Source organism: Psammomys obesus, unplaced genomic scaffold (assembly GCF_907164565.1).
Source record: "Psammomys obesus unplaced genomic scaffold, mPsaObe1.curated_primary_1811, whole genome shotgun sequence".
NCBI lineage: Eukaryota > Metazoa > Chordata > Mammalia > Rodentia > Muridae > Psammomys > Psammomys obesus.
Window position 1 is genome coordinate 37,010,581 of NW_026585644.1, and position 26,946 is coordinate 37,037,526.

Here is a 26,946-nt window from a genome sequence, read left to right on the forward strand (position 1 = left end):
TGTGTGTGTGTGTGTGTGTGTGTGTGTGTGTGTGTGTGTGTGTGTGTAAGTAAATATGTGCTCATGAGAACAGGTGCTCTGGAACCCTGAGGTTTCAGATCCTGTAGAGCTGGAGTTTTGTGTGACCATAGACTGCCTAACATGGGTGCTGAGAACCAAAGTTGGGTTCTCTGAGAGAGCAGTATGTTCTGTTAGCACTGAGCCATTTCTGCATTTGAAACATTTGATACTATAATTTCAGACCAACAGAGTAAGGATCAATAGCATGCTGGGAGACTGAGCCAGGCTGAGCTACAAAGTGTGTCTCAGGCCACCTTGGGTTTGGGCTACAGAAGGAGACCTTATCTCAAAACAAAACAAAAAAGGAAAAGAAAAAAAAAAACAAAACTGTCACTTTTGGACCAGACCTCCTGTGTCTGAGGCCTGTTTTCAGGCCACATTTTCATCTCAAAATGTGTCATCAGTGCTTTAGAGATAGTAATTTTTACCTGATTCATAGTTGTCTTAGGAATTAATGAAATGCTCAAAATAATATAGCAAGCATGTTGTTAGCATTCACCAAACATTTTTATAATTATAAAATATTCATGAAATAGCTGATGTGGAAAAGAACCATTGGAAAATATTGTTGAAATAAACAGTTATTGGGACAGGAGAGAAAAATCATTAAAGCTTGAGGAGTGGGCAGGCTATCACATGGCCGAGGTTGGGTTTGGCTTCTTCCTGGCTGCCAGCTGCCCTGGCCGCACTGACGGATAGAAGGCTGTGGGAAATGTTCAGAAACAGTGATTTGGAACCTCAAATTCTATTTTTAGCCAAACCAGCTTCCAAAGTTAAGAACCAAAAATATATTACAGGAATGTGAGGACAGAAACAAATTTGAAAAGAAAAGGACTAACAGAAGGGCACAAGCAAAGAGTTCTGCAAACTTGGGGTCAAGTCTAAATATTAGAACAATTCTGTTAAGTTTAGGAATGTGATAGAAAAGTAAACAGTCTTTGGAGCATTTGGTGATTCCTACAAATCCTGTAACGGGGTGGTGGTAAGCATACTTTTTTGGCATTATTATTTTACTTTTTAAAAATTAAATTTAAATTTAAACTGGAGTCTTCCTGTTTACAGAGTGATAGAATTAAGAGCTGTTTTGTTTGATGGAGAGTAATAATTGAACTCATTGTTGATGGAGTTGCGTGTTTCAACAGGCTCACCAAATATAGAAAGGTGAGAAAAGCAGAGGAATGAAATGGGATGTACTGTTTCCAGGCCAGTCAAGCTGAGGTCAGCATACTGTCTGCCAAGGGGTAGGAAGTCCGTATTTCATATTGTGGGCCTTACTGTCCCTGTGCCACCTAATGCTCCCTGACACTGTTAGACAGAAATAGCTCTTGATAGTATGCATGAACAAATGGGCTGAATGAGTTCTAGGAAAACCTGGGCTTTTGTCAAGGGCATAGAAAACTTAATTTCAACTCAAGACAGAAAAAAATGGGAGGTGTGACAGGAAGAACAGGATACATAAAAAATGTCTAGAAAAAAACTTAACCTTTAATAAATATGATTTCTAGTAAAGATAAGAGATTTTCAGATTGGCTTAGCCTAAATTATAAGGGAGTAGGAGATGGTCAGTAAACCATCTTTATTCCAGAGCAGCACTGCTTTTTTGCAAGGCAATTTCTCACATCCCACCTGCCAAGATGAGTCCTGTAATTGCTGTGTGAGCATGAGAGAGGAAGATTCTCATGGGCATCACAGAGATGGACCCACACACAGGCTGGCAAGATTGGGGACTAAAGTGCTTAGTGTTGAGGGGCATCTGGGCTGTTTCTAGCTTCTGGCTATTACAAATAGAGCTGCTACAAACATGGTTGAGCAAATGTCCTTATTGTGTACTTGAGCCTCTTTTGGATATATGCCTAGGAGTGGTATACAGAAATTGTGGTATATCTACACAATGGAATATTACTCAGCAATGAAAAATAAGGAAATCATGAAATTTGCAGGTAAATGGTGGGAACTGGAAAGGATCATCCCGAGTGAGTTGTTCCAGAAGCAGAAAGACACACATGGTATATACTCACTCATATAGACATATGATATATGTCTATATATCCTCCCTCTTGAGGACCCTGACTAAAAAGCTCAATCCCATCCCGAAAGACAAAGAGGATGGACATCAGAAGAAGAAGAAAACAGGAAACAAGTTAGGAACCTGCCACAGAGGGCCTCTGAAAGCCTCTGCCCTGCAGACTATCAAAGCAGATGCTGGGACTTGTGGCCAACTGTCGGGCAGAATGCATGGAATCTTATGTAAGAAGTGGGAAATAGTAAGATCTGGAGAGGATAGGAACTCCACAAGGAGAGCAACAGTACCAGAAAATTTGAACACAGAGTCTCAAATCCAACCAAGTACCATGCATGGAGATAACCTAGAATCCCTGCACAGATGTAGCCCATGGCAGTTCAGTGTCCAAGTGGGTTCCATAGTAATGGGAAGAAGGACTGCCTCTGACATAAACTGATTGGCCTGCTCTTTGATCACCTCCCCCTGAGGGGAGAGCAGCCTTACCAGGCCACAGAAGATGACAATGCAGCCACTCCTCATGAGATTTGATAGACTAAGATCAGAAGGAAGATAGACTAAGATCAGTCCATATCAGTGGACTTGGGGAGGGGCATGCGTGAAGCAGGGGAGGGGGGAAGGTGGGATTAGGAGGGGAGGAGGGGAGCGTTTATGGGGGGATACAAAATGAATAAAGTGTAATTAATAAAAGTTAAAAAAAATTAAAAAAAGTGCCTAGTGTTAGGAATCAGAATCAGCTCTGTGGCTCTGCAGCCAAGGTTTTGCCCTTCACTACATATGCTGTTTATTGTTCAACTGCCTCTGCTTCACAGTGTTTGCTTTTCCCTTGGTCCTAGGGGACATTTAATGACAGAATGGACATTTGGTTGGCCTAGAGAGTTACTGTGTTGTGCCCACACTTTTCATTCTTTATGAGCTTTTTCAGAGACTGTACATAGGCTGTCCTGAGTCAGGCATCTCCCCACAGAGCTGCAGAGGCTATGGCCAGGGAAAGATGGGCAGGCATCTGAAACACAGATAGGTTTATCATGGCTGCCTTTTCAGCAATAAGGTGGGTCTACCTCCAAGAAAGGCAGTGTGCCCACACATACACGCCAAGGAATGTGCATAGCAGACATTCTAGAATTTTTCTTTTCATTTAAGTAAAATCTGAAGTGCTGTTGAAAATAGCACTTGCATTTAGTTTGAGAATACAGAAGAGCAAATATTACAGAATTCTCCTGTGGCCCGAGAAAGCTCCGTCCTTACTACTGGTACACAGTAGTGCCTTACGATAAGAGTGGCAAGCTGTGGGTTAAAGGAGGTTTTGAGAATTTAGCCGGCTGGTGGCGTACCCCTTTAATCCCAGCACTCAGGAGACAGAGGCAGTTGGATCTCTGAGTTCAAGGGTGGCCTAATCTACAGAGTGAGTTCCAGGATGAACAAAGCTACTCAGAGAAACCCTGTCTCAAAACAACAAAGCAAAAAATTGCAAACCCCAGGATTACCAAATTCCTTTAAAAACCAATACTGTGGTTTATGCACTATATAATCCAAAATCAGTGCTAAATTTATGGTATATCACAGAGTGAGTAAATAAATAAATAAATAAATAAATAAATAAATAAATAGATAAATAAATACCTGAAAATTATATTTCGTGGTTTGTGGATATTGCCATTGAAGTTCATGCAAATGCTTGTTCAATTTTTTTCTAGGCTGGGCCATGCAAGCTGCTGCCTTTATCTTTATTCACAGGAAGTGGAAGGATGATAAGAGCCATTTTGAAGACATGATTGATTATTTTTGTGACATTCATGAACCACTACAACTTCTCATCTTTCCAGAAGGAACTGACCTAACAGGTGAGATAGACTGGCTTTAGGTCACAGAATTTAAAAACTTAGAAACCACTAGTCAAATCTCATATGAAGCATGTGAGTGTCAAAAAAATTAATGGACAACCCCAAAGGTCACCCAGTTAATGGTACTCAAGCCTGACCTGATGGTACAATCCTAAAGTTCCAGTACTCAGGAGAAAGATACAAGGAGATCACAGGTTTAAGATCCATCCAAGCAACTTAGTCAGAGTCTCAAAATAAAGAATAATAGGATATGGTAGGCTGTTGTGAGGTCCTGGGTCAAGTTCCAAGTACCACGGGGATAAGGGGAAGACCAAAAGAAAAGAAAATTCTAAATATAATTTTATAAATTTTATTGTAAAAATTTGCAAATAAGTAGAAACATCACACTCTCTAACTTGACTCAAAATCTATACATTATACAAGTCAATTTTATACAGTTAGAATGTGCTTTCAGAATGGAAGCTGTAAAGCTTCACAGTAATTTTATTTCAGTATCAAATATATCTTATACAAATTATTTTAATGTATAAGATATATTTGATGTTGAGTCAAATATTTTTATTCTCCAAGAATTTTATACATGCATAGTTTATTTTTTATCATATTTAGTTCCCTACTCTTCTCCTTAACATAGCCTTCTAGATCTTCCTTCTTCCTTCATCAGAAGCTGGGTATGATGGCTTAAGCCTGCATGTAATCCCAATATTTTCAAAGCACAGGCAGGAGAATCTTCACAGGTTCTCCTTCAGCCTGAGTGAGTTCCAATCCAGCCTGGACTGCTAAGTAAGGCTAGCTGAAAAATAATTATAAAAGCAAACCGTAGAATAGCCACTGTCTCAGGACCCAGGACTCCTTTGCCCTCATATTGAATTCATTATGGGAAACTATAACTGGTCATTATTTTTTTATTTTCATAGTCCTATATTTTAAGCCTTAGAATATATCGTTCAAATATCAGTCTTTATCTTTACACAAACAGAACTTCAAAACCATGTTGAAGTAGGGTTTGTCTCTTCTTCCTGTTCTGCATATTCTCTTCCACAGTATTATTTATACTGTAAACCCTTTATCTTTTAACTTCTTCCATATAAGGAAAGAATCCAAAAGTAACTACTTTTAAATCTTGTGACCTTTCCACTGATATTCAGATCATCTCCCTACTACTGGCAAAAAAGGCTTTGTCTGAAGAAAAATCAGCCATCCTTGAGTTGGAGATGGGACACAGAAGAACATATTTAGATCCTTTCTACCTCAGCAGATTAAAACAAGATTATTAAAACACTGTATAGTCTTTCATGTAATAAAGTAGTGTTTTTTATATTTATTTAAAACAGTTGATTTTTATAGATGGATAAATGTAGAACCTTCCTGGTTGATTATTGGGAGGGCAGGAGAGGAGTTACAGCTTGGACAAGAGGCAGCTCTGTAGAAAGAGGTCAAAGTGACAGTATAACAAACCATATCTTCAAGGATGATACTGCAGAATGTGACAAGGGTGGTGTGGTACGCTGCATGAGGAAACACAGACCTAAGTGGGGGTAGAATGGAAGCCAGATCCACAAGTTGTGTGGCAAAGGGGAATATAAACTCGTCTTCCAAGACCTGTAATGCTGAATGAGGAAGAGTGCCTCTTGACTTTACACAGTGGACTAACAGAGATATCTCCAATTTAGAAAGAATATCATTTAATTTAAAAGTATTTTTAATGATTACACTGTGTGGAAGTCAAGGCAGGCACCTGAGACAGCTGGTCCCATCCCCAGCCAGAGCAGGGAGAGAGCAAGTGCATCCTGTTTGCTTGCTCTCAGCTGGCTGGCTTCTCTCTTACCTTGTTCAATAGCCCCTCTCTAGGAATGGATGCCACTCAAAGTGGATGACAGTCTCCCAGACATGATCCAGAAAATTCCTCATTTAGACTCTTTTCCAGGTTGTGACTAGTTGACAGTTAAAGTCTGGCACGTGCAGCCTTGTTATGTTGACACAAAATTAGCCATCATGCTTGTTCATTTTAGTTCCATTTTCCTGGTTTGGAAAGGAAAGCTATTTCCAGGTTTTAACAATGATACTACATATAATTTCATACCCTTGCACACAAAGTGTCTTTATTTAATAAATATCCCAGTGTCTGAAACTTTATATAAAAAATTAATTCCCTTCCATGAAGTTTGTTATATGAAGAAAGAGATAATAAGCTAATAATCTGTACAGTTGTCATAAGACCTTGTGTAAAAAAATAAAGCAGGATGGGAAGATAGAGAGTAAAAGAAGGGTACAGGATGCTACCCTGTGAGGTGGTCAGGGCAAGCCTCTCTGTTAAGTTTCTGTTTGCATAGAGACCAGACAAGAGGCCTTCCGGGTAATTGAACAGCAGTTGCACAGGCTGAGGTTGGCTTGACGAGATCAGAATGGCCAGCAGTCCTGTGGGTGTGGGTGGAATGAGTGGGAAAGTTTCAGGGAGGGAGCTGACAGGAGGCTGCGGTTGGAAAACGGGATGCTAGTGCAGTTACTAATGATGGCCTGGGAGTGGGTGGCTCAAGGGAGGGGGAGGGAGCATTGCCACACTAATTTGTCTGATGATTTCCAACGTCCCATATTGTGACTTTACATTTCAGAGTTGTGTGTATTTGTATCCACATCTGCAACAGAATTCAGTTACACTTGAGACTCCCCAGAGTCACTGAAAACTGGGAAAACAAGCTGATGAGCAGTTAGTTACTCTTCATCTCTGTTTCTTTGGTACTGCTAATCCCCTTTAAGGTTTGTAGCTGGCTGATAGAGAAGTGCTGTTACTAATCTATTATAGCCCTGTGCTCAGGACATTCACAAGCGAATGGAGAATAGCTTACTGAGTTCCACGTCCAAGGCGTTTCCTTTTCATTGCTGGGTCAGCTATGGGCATTTGACTCATTGCCCTGTTAGAAAAGACACAATGCCTTTTGTTAAGGGTATCTGCTGGATATTGTGTTGCGGTATGCATTTGTGGTTGCTGGAGGGCTAGAGAACTCACTGATCTTAAACTTACTCCTAGAAAACTTGTGTTTATATAGATATTTTTATTGTACTAGCTTGTAAATTTCCAAATAGAGTTGAGAATTACAGGTCCTATCATCTGCTGTCATCAGAAGGTATTTCATGATCTAGTCAAGGCCAAATTTTTTGAACACTTTATTTTCCAATTGTATTTGCTAAATAATGAGTTTGGTTCTTCTTGGAATTTGTAAAGTGACCTCACGGAATGGAAAAAGAAGTTATTGCCAACAATTGAAACGTATACTTGTCTCTGTAACTATATTCAGCCAAACCATGTTCAGATGTTTGTACATGATGTGCTAATCATGTGCCTATTTTGTTGTGCAGTGGTTTTGGTTAGTAATATTAGCCACTCTGTGCTTGAGCAAGGCAGATATTTCACTTTGCTTTGAAAGCCTAAATTATTGGGTTAAAGAAAATGTTGATCTGATATATTTATTGCGAGTTATTTCTTCTGGATTTCTAGATCCTTATGTTTTGTTTCTTTTTAGTTTTATTAGCATTATTATATTATATTTAAACCTTTGTTATTTCAGGGTTTCATTATTATTGGTGGTGCTAGGAATTAAACCTGAGGTCCTGCACAGTAGACAAGTGTTTTATGACAGAACATCCTCACCTCACATAAAGGTGATGTTTAATGAAAATTTTAGCTTATCAGTTTTTTGTTTTTATAACTCAAATTTAACTATATATCAGCTTTTTTGAAGTCTTCTAAATATTTTTAAAGTTTGGGATATACATTTAAGGAAACTTATTATTAAGGCTCTATTCATTACATTATATATATTTACATCTGCCTGTCTGTCTGTCTACCTGTAGATTGAGATCTTTGTAAGAGATTACCTCAAATGTTTGCATAAATTATGGGGCTGGAAAAATGGCTCAGTGGTTAAGAGCATTTGATAATTTTATAGAGGACCTGGTTTGGTTCCAGCACCCACATGGCTGCTCACAACAATCTGTAACTCCAGTTCCAGAGGATCTGATGCCCTTTTCTGGCCTCCTTGGACAGTGCATACACTGGCCCATATACATGTAGGTGAGGCACTCATACACATATGATGTTTGCATCATCCTCATTTACTATCTGTAACAACAGAATATGTAAGCGCCTTTTGGGCATAGGCAAGGTCTCACTATGTGGTCCTGGCTGGCCTAGAGTTCACTATGTAGACTAAGCTGGTCTGTAACTCCTGAAATCTGCCTGCCTTGCCTCCCGAGTCCTGGGATTGAAGGTGTGCCCACCATGCCTGGTCATAAGTGCTATTTTTATCCAAGAAATTAAATTGTTCATGTTTTCCCTTACCTCACTATCTTCTTTTACTTTACGGTGCTAAAAGTCTGTCATTTTGTTTAGAAAATAACAAGGCTCGGAGTAATGATTTTGCTGAGAAGAATGGACTTCAAAAATATGAATATGTCTTACATCCAAGAACCACTGGCTTTACTTTTGTGGTGGATCGACTAAGAGAAGGTAAGTACTTATCTTAAGATATGTGCTTTAAGATAGATGCGGCACCGATTGCTGCGCTGTATATGTAGAACTCTGACATCTAGTGAACCGTATTAACTCACTGCTGACCTGTGACAAATAGTCATCTTCCTCTTCTGAATGCTACATGCCATAAAATTACCTGTGCCCGACATGAAAGACCTGGAAACCTTAGGTCAGAGGTGTCCACATCTTTCCCTAAATGGCACCATTGTTCTTTTAGAGTCTGATGTGCTTTAAGATAATCTGCTAAAATGAAGGTTTTTTTTTACATCTGAGTGTTGTGATTTTGAAGAAATGTTTGGTAACAGTCCAAAGTCACATTGGAATGGTAAAACCAAAACTATCCATGGTCAGTTTGGCTTATTTTTTAAATTCTGTGATTATAACTAATATGATGTGGACTTTTGGGCTTGACTTTTGCTTTGCCAATGGAAATTGAGTGCCTGTGCCTGTTGGCCTGTAAAAGCTCATGAAGGGTAGAGTTTTTTGTGTCTATGGGGAGTGGTAGGAAGGCATTACGGTTGTGCAGCTTGTGTTCTTGGCTCATCTCTCTCATCTCTTATGTAGAACTTTTCTCTCATATAATAGTCTAACTTAGACTCTCTTCAGTCATAGTATGGTTTCTGTTATTTAGTATTATTATTTAGTAATTTTTTGAAAGTTATATGTAACATCAGGAAGCACTATATTTCATTACTATATTTCTGTTGTAGAGAGGATGACTTTGGGACACATCTTTTACTTATAAAGCTAATCCTAAATAGAGACAAGACAGTGGAGAGATTGTATTATAGTTGATGAGGTTGTATTTGTAACATCTCTGTTCTGAAATGGAGGAAGTATTTACAGGCAACCTGATTGTGAACTTTGTTGCACACTCAAGAAGTGTAGTGCTTAGTCGTCACTCAGCAAACCAGTCAGTGACCACAAGTAATATCTTCCTGGTGCCCTGTACCCTGCATGTCATTACATAGAGAAACTCAGATGGTCTCACTGGCCTTGGTTAGGAAACCAGGTGATGATTCTGTTCATTTCAGTTAGAATTGTGGACTAGAAATCTGAATAACCCATGCTGAAAAAGAAGGAACATGTTGGTGATTATTCAAATAGTAAAAGCCACTAACATTGAGTACTTATAGCTCTGGGGCACTGTGCTAAATGGTTTTTAATGTCTTAAGTTTACTTTCTCCTCATAAGCCTCCAGAGCAGTTTTCACATATTTTCATGTATCACAAGCAAGGGCAGACAGCAAGGTGAAGAAAGTCATCAGTTACTGGATTAGTGTCAAACCAAGCAGCATATGCTCCTTCCTGTACACTGTGACTGTCACTAGGGCCTAAGCCACAAAACACCTTTGTAACAAGAGTGAACTGAGTGGCTTAAGAGGGGATTTAAATGAAAGAACTAATGGAAGGATAATAGTCGCAGGTAGGTGTGAGATGCTGTGGGAGATGACAGGAGGCACAGCTTGCAGACAGATTTGGTCTCTTGGTAGGAGAAGGGGGCTCCAGTGACAAGTGTAAGATCTGCACCAAGGGTCAGCAGTGAAGAGGATCTTGGAGGTCACTGAGTCTAGAGCATTCCTATAGAAAAGCAGTGTAAGACTCAAGAGGAGGACCAGCACAGCTTTCTGAGCTTTAGGCCTTGAAGGTCTGCTCGTACAGTACACTGTGTAAAGAAAGCTTGTTGTTATAACAAATGACCGTTATAATTCATATTGCAGTAGACCTCCAGAGGCCACACATTAAAGTTCTGATTCTCACTTGCAGCTGAGCTAGGGTTGCTGCTGTCTGTTGCTTAGGAAGCATAGGCAGGCGAACATGAGTATAGAACATAAGGAGTTAAGGATAAAGCCAGAGCAAGCATTATTGAGCAAGAAGGGAAAGAAGCCCATGTCTGTCTTTAAAGTCTGTTTTACCAGGACTGAGAACACTTGGAAAACTCAACCTAAAAATGTAACACTAATTATGTAATGTTTTACAAGTAGGTTGTTTCTGTAATAGTAATTGCAGAGTTTGCTTTGAATGCCTTAATTTTTACCATCTGTGTACTTGCTTTATAGTCTTGTTAGATTCTATCTTGGGTGTGTGGAATTACCCTGCAAATGAAAATAATCAGTATTAGTTGCACTTTTTAAAAGTGTCAGAAAGTAATACAAAGTAGTGCTCTAGCGTGCTTTCAAAACATTATGTTGACTCATAGGTATTTGTTATGGATGATTCATATGGACTCCTAATCACAGAAACTTTCAAATTATTATTAACCTTGAACTCAGAGATACATCTACCTCTGCCTCCTGAGTGCGGGGATTAAAGGCGTGTGCCACCACTGACCAGCTTTTCTTTTTTCTTCATTATCAGTTATACTAAAATGTATAGTGTAATATTTAACTTTGAAACCATGGCTCCCAAACACTCTATTCATCAAAATCTCTGGGGATTTGGTCCAATCATTACAGTTTTGTTATAGATGATATTATTGTAATAATTATTTTCACCAGTATGACACACAGATGTGCACATTTGGAAGCACTGAGTCTTACTGAAACAACTTGAAATTAGGCAAGAATACCCAGGGAGAGAGATAAAAATATTTGTTTCAGAGTATGGTCCAATTTGAGATATGATTATCTTCAAGAATTTTATAGTCTTAATGGATAGTGATAATAATACACATTGGAAAATGTCTATACTGACAGGTAAAGTGCTAAGTTTTTTGGCATACAGTATGCATACATTATACCAAATAGTAGTAAGAGTGCTCATTTAGGAGTTCTGTGGTACTGAAATATTCATGTCTGACTCCTGTAAGAGCCAATTTTCTCTTGAATATTTGAGGAAGAGGAAGTACAAGAAAAGGGCTAGTGTAGACCAAGCAGTCACCTTGCAAACATCAGCCCGTGGGGGCTGAAGACAGCTTGTAGAAGTAACAGTCAGTACTTTAAAATGTTGTTCAGAGCTATGACTATTTAAAAATATACTGCTTCAGATAGTTCTATCTTTAGTCTATTAATAGACTGAGTCACCAAGCAAATTGGCTCAGCTATTAAGATTCCAAATTATTATGTAGTTTTAGATTTGAAATCAGTAAAATTTTAAGATTTGAAACAAGTCCATATTTCTGTTTATACTTAGCTCATATTAATAAATTCTACATAGGAAGAGATGGAGGATATAGCCTTCCTATGAATCTGAGTGGCACTGAGTTAACCACTGAGGAAAGAGTAATTTCCCACTAGGTAGTTTGGGTCAGCACACTTGAACAAAGCCCTTAAGTTTGTTCAAGAAAAGAGAATTGTGGACTTACGTCTACGTTTCATGCATATTGGGTATCTGGTGGACGTGTCTGGCTCTTTGTGTTGGTACTGTAGCCCTCCTTTCCTCTGAGGAAACTGCAAGCAACAGCAGTACATTCAGAGGCAGCTCGGCTTCAGGACCACCTCCTGCCGACAGTCTGTTGCTATAGTGGCAATGTATATGTATGAAAGGAGTAAGCTAGCACAGGTCACCACCCTCTGCCGCACACACTCCATTGATTTCAGTCAGTGAGTCAGGAGGGAATTTTAGCCACCCTTTCCAGCAGCATGTGAAAGAGGGCAAGGAAGACAGGCAAGCATCATACAAACAATTGAAGTATTGGGGGCACTAAATACCATGCACCCTGACCTTTCATGGCAGTTTTCTTAATTGCTGGGAGCCATTTATAACTATGCCAAGACCTTTCCCTTATGTTAGAAAATGTGATTGTGCAGTAGACCTTTGACATTTGCAAGAATATTTTCTGAGACCTGTTCCGCTTCCCCATATTTGCACATATCTTTGTAGATTAGCAGTTGGCTTTCTTTTGAGGTCATGTCATAAGGAGCAAATCCTGTCTGTGGCTTGTGATACATAAGTGCAACAACACCTAATCGGAGATTTAAGTACTGATCAGTGGGGTGAGCACCCAGGTCACCTAAGTGACTTGGTGATTTGACATGGTGAAATAAATGGCATTTTGTTTTCTTTGTTCATTTTAATTCCCATCCATAGCAAAGACAAAGAAAAAACTCCAAGCCTTTCATTGTAGACAGAGCCCGTCTTTATCTTTGTAATGAAAAAAACTTACAACCGTAGTGAAAAAATGATGGAAAACATATATTTTTATACGAAATGGCCATCTAACATTTAGCAAATGTTCATTGTGTTCCAGGCATTGTGTTGTACATGTGTTCCCTTATCTTGCCTATGTATGCAGTAGAATCAGCCACAGTGCTTTTTACAAACATAGATACTTCCTTCGTTAGCTTCGGGCCCAGACCTGGTGATTCAGTCTGGTGTTGCCATCCTGGCTTTATAGTCCCCAACCAACTGTCATACCTGCCACCTAATTTTCCCAGCTGAGCCATTTACAGACAGGCTTCCTTCAGCATCTTGCCTAGGGTCATGCGGCTTACTAGAAAGAATGTAATTCGAAGTTAGTTTCATGCTAAAGCTCATGCACTTCTCAGGATAGTAAGTTCACAGTTTTTCTGTTAAAAATACTACAGAAATTGTCCTTGTTGCATTCCCCCTAACCAAAGACTTCACTCTGAGCTCCTTGAAAAGTGTTATATATTTTGTGGGTGTGTGGTGTTTTCTTTGTACTAACTTGTCATTTAATTCCCTTATTTACCAAGATCAGCTCCATTTCTCCAAGGATCAGTGAATATTTGTAATGGAACATTCTTACCTTAAAATATAACATCAATCATGTCTAGTGCACTATAAAAATAAGTTCTTTTCGGAATTATTGTATTATCTACTCCAAGTACATTGATCATCATTGTGTACTGCTTTATATTTCGTCTAGAGTATAAACAGTTGCAGCCACCCCTGAAATCATATTCAAGTCCCCATTCTTCCAATTTTTTTTCTTGTTTTAGCTGTTAAATCTCATATTTGCCTCATAACTTTATGTTTATAGTATGGAGTCTCTTTCTTTTAAAGAAAACAAGAGTATTTATTTTATTATAAAAAGAACATATATTGTAAGGAGAAAAATTAGTTATAAAGAAGAAAAGAAAGTCAGCCTTAAGCAGTCACCCCTGAAGGCTTCTGTCTGCTTCAGTGTGTGCATGTAGCAAACAAGATTAGGGTCCACTCATATCATGATTTTTTAAAATAATAGTAACCGTTTACAACATGTTTCTCACTTGTTAGTGTATGCACTCTGCCCTTTCAGACTTCTTTTCAACTAGATTCCAACTAGTTTAACTAGATTCAACTAGACTCTTAATTGCTGAGCCACCGATGGGACATAGAGGACACAGAAGAAGTTGGCCATGTCTACTTTTTAAAGTTCACTATTCTGAATGCCCCTTTGTAACATGAGTCGGATGTTGAATTACTTGGCTATTCTCAGTTATACCTTTTGATCTTGCACTTTACCTCTGGTTACTTTTGTCTATGTCAAACCCTACAGTTCTTTTCCTTCTTTTTAAGTCTTTCTTCTTCTAAGGACTTTCCCTCAGTCAGTTCCCAGATTCTGCTTTCTTTCTGTCTAGTAGAACATTGCACACAGCTGATGTTTTTAAAAATAGTTGCAGTAGTACAGTGTTACCCTACCTTTCTAGCGGATAGCAAAGGCCACGCCCCTAGATTACCAGAGCAAAGTTATCTCTAACACGCCTAACTGTAGTATCACTACCACCTTCATTCTAGAACTTGAACCCCCGGCAGTTACTCCTCTGTTGTGAAGTGAGATGTGTGGCAGTCTGCAGGGCCACCCGAGGTGGATGCAGATAATAACTACTATTTCAGACATACTCCTGCATTTTTTTATTACTACAGCATAAAAGAGTGACCCCGCCCCCACTCTGTATATACTTTTAGAACTGTAGAAACAAGTTTCTTGTAACTGAAATTGAATTTGGTTATATAAAAGTTTATATAGAAATGTGCCTTTAAATCTTAATTGTTTTTATTCATTGCACTTGATACTCTGTTACACAAGGCTATTTTCAAATGAGTCTGCCTTGTATATTCAGAATGTGGTTCTTAATGTTTCCAGTGTTAGAATTTCTATCAGAGTGATTTTTGTCCTTGGTCAGATACTGTTTTTCAAATATCACCCAGATGTAAAGAATGCCTGCTAATGGAAGGAGGGCCGGATACAAAGCCTGCTGTTTTACAGCACCACTGACAAAAGTCCTCAGAATATTTCTGTTACTGCGGAGTTGCCGTTTGTTATAAATGAGTGAACATTTTATACTTGATGCATTTTACTCATTTGAAACTCTTATTTATCTCCATATATTGGCATCCTGTTTGGATGTCTGTATTAAGGGTAACATCCTGGAAATTGCTGATTACTGACATTTAAAGTTCAGAATTGTGGAAGAAGAAACATCTGTAAGTAAAACTTGTGCTATTGCGTTTGTGTGGTAACTCACTGGAGTGTGTACTGACCATGAAGGCATTGTTGCATACACTGACATGTTTGACCAGTTTTCTCCCTTAAGGCAAAGGTGAGAAAAGAAAGCACAGTAGGGGGCGTGCTGGATTGTCACACTGCCACACTGGAGACTCAGTGTGTGGCAGCAGCGTGTAAAGGCACATAGGTATTGCTGGGACAAGATTTAAGGGCAGGCTGTGGTCAGAAGGGAGGTGTATATAACAGTGCTCCTGAGCTTCCTGTTCACATGAAAATGTGTTCTCAGCAAAGGCCAGCGTTTGGCCTAAATAGAATAAACTCTCAGAACTTTTAAGTCAGGAAATTCATCTGAACAGGAACATATGGCTGCCTCTGGGTTTGTACATAACTTCATTGTGAACATGCTGTGTTTCTTTTTTGGGTTTGTCCAAAAAAGTTTATCTTGTTTGCTGTTAATCTGGACATGTGTCTTTTTTTTTTTAAACGAAGGCTGCAGCTTTTCTATTTTGGCTTTGCAGATTTTATTTATTCTTACTCAGAATATTATTTCTGCATTCTTTTCTAGACAGCATACTTTCTTGCTTTAAAAAAAATCATGATTTAGAATATTAAAAAGTAATAAAGAACTTTGAAGTCTTGGTGTGTGTGTGTGTACATACAAAACAAGTACACAGAAATCATAGCATTGCCATAAAGCACCACCAAATCATAAAGTTACCTATCACTTTAGGTAATACACATTCTATTCTGTGTATTATACGACATGAGTGTACTACATTCCAATATGGCCATTCTAATACAGGAAATTCTTATAAGAGTTCATGTTTGTGCTGTTCCTTTTTGTTTTTGATCTTGAACCTCATCCCCCTCTTTGTAGTCTTGGCTGTCCTGAACTCAACTTTGTAGCTTTGTAGACCAGGCTGCCCTTGAACTCACGATCCACTTGCCTCTGCCTCCCAGAGTGCTCGGATTACAGGTGTGTGCTATCACACCCAGTATATTTTCTCTCTTGCTCAGGGTGATTTCCTGTTGTAGGGACTGAAATACTTTTCTCTCACAAATACATAAATATTTGCCTGTAATTTCTTATTTGTTATCATATTTAAAATCTGTATTATGTGGTTATTGGTGTACTTTTAAAGAACTAGCCTTTGGCAGTGTGATAGAGCTACAAATTTTCTTACCTTTAAAAGTCTGAGGAATTTGTTTAGATTAAAAGCCACTTTGATTGAAGTGACTTAGTTTCCTCAGACTCAACAATTCTTTGGGTTAATTTTGTGATATAATCAACACAATCCCATGAAGAAGCTCCACAGAACTTTTGGGTACAGAAGTTTAAAAAAAAAAAACCCTCATTCATACTTATTTATAACATATTATCCCTGTTTCCTTAGAATTTTAAATGTTCTTTACCAGAAGATAAAATAAATGTAATGTGGTTCAAAGTGCCAGCTTCAAGTAATAAAGTATGTGTGCATAGGGCTTGAAGGGGAGGCATGCCATTATCCAAGCTGAGGAAAGCTGAGTTAGTCAAACATAAGCCTTAGCACTGACCTTCTTAGAAATGAGTGTGTCGAGTTCTCAGTGTTTTCCTTATGCAGCAGCTCTAAATGATCTACAATGGCATGGAGCTTCCTTCCATTTCCTAGGCTCTGGTTGTTGCTACTCCCTGGTTGACCAGAGGTTAAGAGCACTAGCTGTTCTTCCAAAGGTCCTGAGTTCAGTTCCCAGCAACCACATGGTAGCTTATAATCATCTGTAAGGAGACCAGAATTCTTCAAAGCTGACCACTAAACTACTTCTGCTTTTGCAGATTGTTTGTATGTCATTACAGAAGACCTGACAGTCTAACTACCCACAGTATGCCGCTGCACAGGAATTTCTTGCTGTTCCTGTTGTGAGTGCCTAGGAATTACCCTGAATCTATAATCCATGTGCCTAAAAAGAATTTGAGCTTTTTTCAGAGTTATAAGAAGCATGTCTTCATAGAACAGTGTCTTAAAGTCCACAATAGACTTCATAATGTTAAATCTAAAGAAGTTTCCCACTTAATTTTGGCTATGGAAATTAACAACAGGTTAGGGAGGTAGATCAAAGTTAAGAGCACTTAGTTCAGTTCCTAGCAATCACTTTAGGTAACTCACAGCAACTCCAGGGGATTGGTCTTCCATGAGCACGTGCACATACAGGTAGGTGCATACACACCCACACACCCCCACACACACAACACATAATTTAAAAAATCTTTACAAAAAATTAAAAATGAGATCTTTCTCATCTGTAAAAAGCATCTTCAATAATTCAGGTATGTGTTATTACTTTTAAGGAGGCTCATTTGAATACTTCAGGGACAGACATCGGCAAGATTTGAAATAGTGGGAAACACTGGGACTTTGGCTTCACTTTGAAATATGAGTGGAGTTCAGAGAAAGAAACCTGTTATGGAGAGTTTGTCTAGATATGTTATCTTTATACTTATATGGATCAAACTTGTACATATGTAAATATTTTAACAAAAATGTCCTTGTAAATATATAATTTTATTTAATTTTAATAAATAAATATGCCTCTTTTCAAGGACTTTGTCACAAAGTATCATATGATCAAAGTATGCCGATGACAGCATCAGCATAAAAATTTATGATGAACACATTTAGAAAGTGTATGATCCAGCAGTACAAAAGTACTGTGGTGTGGTCAGTGTATAAAGTACAGTGTATGATCCAATAGTACAAAAACCATGTGCAAATTGCCAAGTGGAGGGCTCGGATAGCTCCTGTGAACACACAAGGGCTTGAGTTTGGTTCCTCAGCACCCACATAAAAAGCTGAGCACTGTGGCAAAGTTTGTAACCTTAGCAGGAGGCAGAGACAAAACGATCCCTGGGCCTTGCTGCCCAGCCTGTCCAGCCTATCCAGCCAGATGATGAGCGTGAAGGTTCATGGAAAGAGTCTGTTGTAAAAGAATGATGCTGATGGTGACGCAGGAGCTCTGGCCTTGACACCACACATGCTTATGTGCACATGTGCCCACTGCATGCACACATCTCCACACACAGGCACACACACAGAATAGCTGAGTGAAGAAGGAACAATTTGACAAGCAGATAAAATTTAGGTAATTAGAAGTTAGGTCCTGAATAGAAAATTTGGGAGGGCATAGTTCCTCAATATGAGATACTGTTCAGAGACTGGTCTGGCTAGAGCCCAGGGTTAATCTTTAATATTAACGAGGCAGAGGAGCTAAGTTACAAAAGTAGTGTTAATTGTCATGAAGTCTAACTTCCAGCAAAACAGAAAGTGAAAGGAATAAGAAAACGTGTCATTTGTAAAGGTAGCAGCTATGACTGTAGATATCCAGGACTGTGAACAGATTGTCCCTTTTTACTATTTCAGGCATTTACTACTTGTTTTTGGCTTTGTCATCTTCATCACTATCCCAGAAGAGCACCTTGTTTTCAGATTTCTGCAGTAATTATGCTTCATTTAAAGGAGACCTAGTAATTATAGCTCATGATTTTTACATCTCCTTTGAACCGCGAGTGAGGTATTTACAGAGCATGTAATGACATATAGTAGGAATAGTGTGATTCATTATGATTCCAAAGATGCTAGAAAAGAGTCACTGAAAAAAATGACTAATTTATGTCTTTACTAAATAGATGGAGATTTAAAAAAGACCAAAAAACCTACTTTGTCTTTTCTGTGCCTGGCTGTACATAGTCATATTTTCTGTCTGCAGGCCTTGATTTGATCGGAATCATTCTTGGCCACAGTAACAAGTCTCATTGCAAGGCTGGGCACACACAAACACTGGATACACCTTCTGGCTGATCTCTCAGATAACTGCTTTCTAGGAACCAGAAATATCCTTACGCATACAATTCTGAAAGAATCTTTTGAGTACAACAACCATATTTTTGGTGACCTTAGGGAATAAGTTGCATAGGACTGAAGTGCCAGAGGCCAGAGCTGAGTGTAGTGAAATGACATAAGTGGAGGTATAAGGGAGCTTGCTGGTAAAGAGAATGGGGCTCTGGAAACCAGAAGTGAAATCCCACTAAGGATGGCTTGGGGAGCAGAGTGTTTTTAAAGCTGGCATTCAGCAAGTAAAAGCTGAAAGTGACAGTATTAATGATGGAGCTCTTTTCTGAGAAATCAGAAGGGAATAGGATTAGAAATAAATTGTCTAAAGCAAGAAGTGGGGTTGAGCCTTCAATATGTGTTTTGGTTTGGGTGGTGGAAAAGAGGGATACTTTGCTGACGGGTTGTGTTCTCTACAGCAGATGAGGTCAAGCAATTTGACAGCTGTGGGTGGGTACGCCAAAACATCTTTGTGAGAAAAGGGTGAAGGAAGCTGACCAGAAGCAAGTGGAAGCGTGCTCTCCAGACTCTGCAAGCTCAGCAGTCCCCCTATCTCTGCCGCTACAGTCCTGGGGTTGTGGCACTTGTACAGCCATGACTGGCTTTGTATATAGACTCTGGGGATTTGAACTCAGATTCTCATGTTTGTACAGCAAGCATTCATCCACTGACTCAGATCTTCCTAGCCTTCAGTGTGACATTCAAGTATATCATCCCCATTAGCCTCTCCTGTCCCCTCTCCCATTGTTCCCCTTCTTCTTCTCAAACTCTGTCTGACACACATAAGCACACAACATGTGAGAGAAACCTATGCTATATTTGTCTTTCTGAATCTGGTTTGTTTTGTTTAATACAATAATCTTTAGTTTCATCCTTTTTTGTAGATGACATAATTAATTCTTTTGGGGGAATATGATAAAATTTGATTGTGTATATAACATTTTCTTTACCTATTCACCTGTTGATGGGTGTAGCTGGTCTTTGCTACTTGGCGGGTTCTTCTTTTTCTTTCTTTACTCTCCACTCCCATTGCTGGTTTCATCCCCTCACACAAGGTAGGAGAGAAACAAAGATAGAGGGGAGAGAGGAATTAGGAAAATCAATGAATCCAATATACTTCCTTTTGTTTCTTCTTTGACCATGGCTACTAAAAAACTGCAAACAACCTCTGTAAATGACAGCTACACTGACCCTGCCTGTCAGGGCCCACAAATTTATGTACCATCTGAAAAGTTCCCAGAATTCTAAATGTCACACAGTTGCAGAAACTCTCTGCAGCTTGCAAAACCATGCTGCTGCTAGAGCAGGAGGCAAATCACGGTCAGCTGCTGCAGCAGTCTGAAGCAGCACCATATTCCACAAACAGCATATTCCTATAAAAGTTCTGTTTTCTAAAAAGCCAAAATTTCAGAAATCTTAAAATGTCATTACAGATGGGTGCAGACAGATCATATAACTTGGTTATTGTAAATAATGCCTCCATGCACATGAACACAAAGTCATCTTCTTCTATTACTAACTTATACACTATAAGCTAGTATATACTATATACGTATATATATATATACTATAACTTATATACTTATATACTATAAGTTATATACTTATAACTTTATATGCTAACTTAACAGTCATTCCAGTATATTTCCAGGAACGATGGTCCTTGATCAAATGACAGTTCTGCTTACTTTTTTTTTCTTTAAATATGGAGTGTGTGTGTGTGTGTGTACTCACACTCACTTGCTCTTGCACTCTCGCACACACTTGTACTTGTGTGTATAAGTACATGAGTGCCACAGTGTTTTAAAGTCAGAGGCCAACACTTAGGAGTCAGGCGTCATTTCTTCTTTTCTGCCTTGTTGAGGTCAGGCTGCTCCTCTTCCTGCTGCTGTGTTGTGTCCTCCAGGCTAGCTGGCCCAAAGCTCCTGTCTCCATCTTTAATATCTCTATCCTGTAGGTGTGCTGGGATTACAAATGAGTTCCATAATATGTATCATTTCCTGGATTCTTTTACCTGCAAAGCCACATTGCCATTTTATTTTCCGAGGACCTTCCTCATTGGTTCCTTTAGTGCTTTAGCTTCCATTGCAGAGTCTACCCCTGAGCCACTCTTGCAAGTTACTTATGAGTATATTGCTTTATCTTAAGACCTTTGGGACAAGAATTATGGGTCTGTCTTCATCTGTTACTCCCCGTCAATGCTTTTCTTCCTCCTTTTACCTGCTCACCCACCCCAAGTCTCAACTGCACATGTATAGCAGCTGCGCTTCTGCAATAAAAACAAATGTGACCAACCTATGACAGCCAAGTTGCATGAAAGACCACCAAGCCCTTGACAGGAAATTTGTCAAAATCCTTTATTAGGTTAAGAACGCGTAAATATCAACTTGGAAAATGCTGTTTTATACAGAAAGAGAACTGTCCTTGCCCAACAGAGTGACATGTTCAAGGTAGTCAGCATTTGTCTCAGGGTTGCCTCCTCGCCATCGTCGACACACCTGCCAGAAGAGCAGCCCATCTTCTCTATGCTCTGTTGTGTCTACCTTGTTCATATGCACCATTTACTTTGGCTTCTCTAATAGCATACTGATGCCTCAAGCCAGAGATCGGTGCTAATGAATTACTTACTTACTTACTTAATTATGGTTACTGTTCTATTACTGTGAAGAGACACCATGACTCAGGTAAGAGAAGGAAGGGGGAGAGAGAACAATGGAGAGAGATTGGACTAGGCCACTGTGGGCTTCAGAAACCTCCAGTGACATACTTGTTCCAATGAGGCCACACCTCCTAATTCTTCCTAAATAGTCTACCAACCAGGAGCCAGACACTCAGATATATGATCCTGTGAGGGCCATTCTCATTTAAACTACCAGTCGTCATGTCATGATAAATTTTATCCCACGTCTCATTTATGCACTTGAATCTTTAAAAAGAAGATGTACTTTTTTCACTCTTGCTTCCCATCCCATTTGTATTCTGATTTCCACTCTTTCAACTGTACCCTTGCCAGTATCCTCAGTACTCGGCCACATTATCCTGAGTAGTGCACACCTGGTGGAGGCAGAGCCCTGAGCCTCCCAGCGGCCTTCCTTCTCTAGACCTACATTGGCTTTGACTCTGTTGGAGAAAATCTCCCAAACTGTCCAGATTACTGCCAAAATAAATTCTTGGTTAATTGTATTGGATTTCAGGGCTACTGTAACAAATATTTTGTTGATCGAAGCGATTGTGTATGCTTTATTTCTGCGAATCAAGCATAGGGAAGTCTAAATAACAAGGTATGAGTTTGTATTCATTTTGCGGTAGGCTTTGTAGTCCAGGCTGGAGCTCTGCTTGGCTTGCCAAGTACTTATTGCAAGTGCATGCTGCTTTGTCTAGTGAGGGTGATGTAGTTACTCCCTTTGGTCCTTCTTCTGTTTTTAACATCTTCCTTTTTAATCTTGTCTCATGTCTTTGACAGATACTTAGTAACAGGCCAGGATTCCTTCCTTCCCTTCATCCCATGTGTGAAAGGGTCCCTGGTAATAAGCCATGGAATCTAAGATGTCAGTCATTCTGTTTTTAACCTCTGGTGACTGCTGACTGGATGACATTGCTTTGCTTTGGGTAGCCATGACTTCTCATGTGCCAGAGGGTACAGGGACTTCAGCCCTCATGTGGCTTTGCTAGCACACCGAATTTCACTTAAACCCGCCTGCTCTCATAGTTTACCTAGAGAGGAGTTTTGGAACCTGTTTTGCCTACAGGTGTCTGGAGTCATTAAAAAATATTTTTTTTAATTATATGTATGTTTTTCACCTTCATGAGCTTGTGTGCACCATAGTTGCAGGAGCCTGCAGAGTCCAGAAGAGGACATTGAAACCCTGGAACTAAGAGTTACAGCCATGAAGGTGCTGGAAACCAAACCCAGGCCCTCTTACAAGAGCAGCATGGCTCTTAACTGCTGTGCTTTTTCCAACCACAAGCATCCGGGTTCTTTTTTCATACTTCACCCACATAAACTTGTGATTCCAGAACATTTGTGGGTAAAAATGTAACTTGAAATCATCACTTAATTTTTTTGTAAGCTATTTGTTTTAAACTTCTGTCATTGACCTTAAAATACTCTTTTTTTTTATTACTTACACTTTATTCATTTTGTATCCCCCCATAAGACCCTCTCTCCTCCCCTCCCGATCCCACCCTCCCTCCCCTTTCTGCATGCATGCCACTCCCCAAGTCCACTGATAGTTTGAACACAGGGAACTTCCCAGAGACTCATACTCCAACCAAGGACTATTCGTGGAGATAACCTAGAACCCCTGCACAGATGTAGCCCATGGCAGTTCAATGTCCAAGTGGGTTACATAGTAATGGAAAGAGGGACTGCCTCTGACATAATCTGATTGGCCTGCTCGTTGATCACCTCCCCCTGAGGGGGAAGCAGCCTTACCAGGCCACAGCAGAGGACAATGCAGCCATTTTTGATAGGAACTGATAAACTAAGATCAGAAAGGAGAGGAGAACCTCCCCTATCAGTGGACTTAAAATACTCTTAACTAGCATTTTTGATAGGTTTCTTTTTGATGTTGGAGTGAAGATACTCGTTTTATTCCTTCACTGAAAGCACTTTTATGGGTAGCACAGAAAAATCACTTCATTAAAAAAAAAATGTATCGAGTGAATTAGAATAAAAGGTTTGACTTGCTTTGCTAAGGGCATTAGACTTAATTATTCCCCACTCCTTTGTGCAATTGGGCCTAGAAATATTCTGGGAGAGATGAGGCAGGCTCTTACCTAGAGGAGTGTGATGCAAGAGCAGAATAAATTGACTTTGGGATGGAAACTTGACACTTCATTTGGTGTCTTACTGTACAAAGCTCAGTAAAAGTTTCAGAACATGGAAATATATTCAGCACACAGAAAATAGGTGGTTAATCATGTATGCAGAACACTTGGACAATTAATGGTACCATGTAGCATAATTTTTAAAGGTAAGTGTTGATACAGCATACAACAACCAGCCAAGGCTAATATGCTTCCTATTGCTTATTGGGATGCTACACATGAAATCCACCTAGGATTCATTACATTAAAGCTGTAATGGGGTTTAATGTCCTAAAAATTTCCCTGCATTAGCCGGGCATGGTGGCGCATGCCTGTAATCCCAGTACTCAGGGAAGCAGAGGGAGGCCAATTCTTGTGAGTTCGAGGCCAGCCTGGTCTACAAAATAAACCCAGAACAGCCAAGACTACACAGAGAAACCCTGTCTTGAAAAAATCAATCAAACAAACAAATTCCTGCTTTTCTATTTTCTATCTTATAAGCAGACTGGATAACTGACATGTAATTTGTTTTGCGTTTGTCAAGCAGCAGATACATGAGTGCTACTCTCACAGGTTAGGAGCTTGGTAAAAACAATTCAGTGGGCCAGTGAGCTAGCTCAGTAGATACAGGCGCTTGCCCCTAAATGTGAATTGACTCCCATTCAATGAGTGGAATTCATAGAGTGGAAAGAACTGAACCAACCCCTGCAAGTTTGTTCTCTGAATTCTACACTTGTGCTATGGCACTTCATCTGCCAAACAAAATAAAAATAAATTAAATGTAGTTTTAAAACAACTTAAGGGCCAGTTTCCGTAACTCAAATGTAAATACTGCAGCCATTGAAAAACTGACGATTAGCCTACTAAGGCTCCTATAGAGTCTGTAAAATAAAAATGCTTGCATCAGGATTGTCAGGATTGTGATATTTGTGTGAGGAGCTCAGCTTAGTGCCAGGGTCATATTGTCATTCCTAATCAGGTCATTCACCATGGTTATTCCATGTTTTAGAAGAGTTTGCAGCCGCTGAGCTCCAAGGTTGAACAAGGAGTGATTTTTTTTGAGACAGGGTTTCTCTATGTAGCCCTGGTCATCCTGGAACTCACTCTGTAGACCAGACTGGTCTACACTCAGAGATCTACCTGTCCCTGCAGGGATTAAAGGTGTGCGCCACCACCACCACCCAGCTAAGTAGGGAGTCTTCATGCTGTGCCCTTAGTTTTTGAACTTTTTTTACCTCATTGAATAGGACAACATGTTTCTTTCATTGCTCACCATTCTCTACAGGTGTTACAAACAACTGTTTTGCATTTACATGGTGTATTTAGAATAGAATATACCATGATAGAAGAGATACTTTTTTTGGTGTTGTTGTTGAAGGTTCTTAATTTAAGCTCCAGTATCACCTACACAGACATATGAAAGTACCCAGATGAAAATAATAACAGTGAGCCTGGCTAGCATGGAGATCATAGGATTTTGACAGGTAGACATGAATAATTAAAAATGCACCACACTATCTTGACTTCTTTGTCTTAAATGCCGCAAGTAGTCTATGAATATCTATGCTCCTTGTAAACTAAGTTTGGCTCATGCTTTTCTTAGACAGTTTCTTTCAGTCAGGCCTGGCAGTACAGTCTGTAATCTCAACTGCTTTGGAGGATGGGCCAAGAGGATCACGGGTTCAAGACTGTCTAGGCTACAAGGTGATCTCTCCTACCAGACCATTAATGGTATGTGGGTTATTGCTTATCTTTGTGAATCCAAATCTTCCCTCTGTGATTAACATGTCCTAAGCACTCTATAAAGGTGGACAGTTGGGTACTGTCAACTCTGGTGTCCTCTGTGGTACCCATATCCCTGCATGTGCCTTACAAAGACAGTAAGAGAACAGCAAAACCAGGAAGGAACCCTGAAAAATAACTTACTGAGAGAGAATCTTCTTTTTCCTACCTTAGTTATATTTATGTATTATACAATTCTATTAATGTTACTTTTTCAATTCAAACTTAATTACACCATTGGGTTACCCAGCAGAGCACAGACTGAGTAAAATTTAGGAAAGATTGTTTACTTCACTCTGTATATCTTAGTAGCAGTTGTTTAGATACATCCAGGTATCGCATTGATTACAAGGACCGTCCATTTATTAAAAGAAGTTCCTTACTGCCCAGCCTACTACTAGCACTTTCCTTTAGAGAGCTATACTTGAAGGAGTGTGAACTGGAACATAGTTCTTCCCAGTTAGCCAAGTTTATGACCTTTTAACACCTTACTCCTGGTGTTGAGTGTAATAGGGAAAAGGATCTTCATCATTTAACATCAGATGCAACATATCAGTATATATTCTGGTCTAGGGCATAGGTTCATAGCACCCTCCATAGCTCAATATTTATAGATAAAATTAACCAATGGTTTATTTATAAAGAGTCTGGTAAATTTATGTCATGGGTATTTTCTAAAATCGCCAACACTTGAAAATCTAGTTTATAGGAGACAAAACTAAAGAACAAGCTAGTGTGTCTTCTTTAGGAATAAGTTCTGTTGGAGCTTTAGGGGTGAGAGTTGAGGTGAATATGATTAAGATGCATTGTGTATATGTATGAAGCTGTCCAATAATACACTTGTGCTCCTCGCACCTTTATGTTCTCTTCTTTCTTGTTATAACCCACCAAGTCCATTTAATGTTTCCTATGTGTGCATAGGCAACCTGGCAGCTACCATACTTCCTAAGAAAAATACAGCCATTAGGTGCTAGTAGCTCCAAGTTAGGAGTCATGAGACCTTCCTTCAACTGTACTGCAGTGTTGACTTGCATGATTTGTGCAGTTATGTGCCAAGTACTAAATTTGGGTCTTACTTCCATTCTGCTTGGGGTCTTAGCACCTTCTGGATATGTTATGGCTCTTCCTAGGTAGAACATTGCCGCCTGGTTTCCAATGCCATATGCACCTTTCTCCTTCTTCCTTACCAGCATCCTTCAGTACCCAGCTACTTTGAACTTATATTGAACTTAATAGCTACATTAATATATGTTAGGTATATTTCTGCTAAGATGATGTTTACACCAATGGCTTCAAATAATAGGTTTGTATTCTTTTCCATCAGAGAGCCTAAATTTGGGGATGCCAAGTCTGAATGTTGCATACTGTCATTTTCCAACTGTTTTCCTACATGCTGAGAATGTTGTAATATTTCTGGGCTGCTTTTCAACACCAAGTTGCTCTGAGTTAACATAGTTATTGAGGTGGTGAGACAACCAAAGCAAAACACTAACTTTTCTTCCTTTGGTCAATAACCATTAAGATCAAGACTGTAGATTTCTGGGGCTAACTGTACCACCAGAGACATTGTTTCTAGAACATGACTAATGCAGCACAAATCCTTTATCCCAGTTAGCAGTGCAAGCGTCCAACCTCAAGGTTAACAGA

The 26,946-nt window shown here is 39.4% G+C and overlaps 1 protein-coding gene across 2 annotated transcripts in view; it reads left to right on the forward strand.

Moving 5' to 3' along the window:
- Positions 1-26,946, forward strand: part of Lclat1 (lysocardiolipin acyltransferase 1) — a 129,470-nt gene that overhangs the window by 71,501 nt on the left and 31,023 nt on the right. For both annotated transcript variants that reach the window (XM_055627370.1, XM_055627378.1), the window contains exons 4-5: positions 3,778-3,924; positions 8,315-8,431. In XM_055627370.1, coding sequence (XP_055483345.1) covers positions 3,778-3,924; positions 8,315-8,431 — 264 coding nt within the window. The remainder of the gene's footprint in view (positions 1-3,777; positions 3,925-8,314; positions 8,432-26,946) is intronic.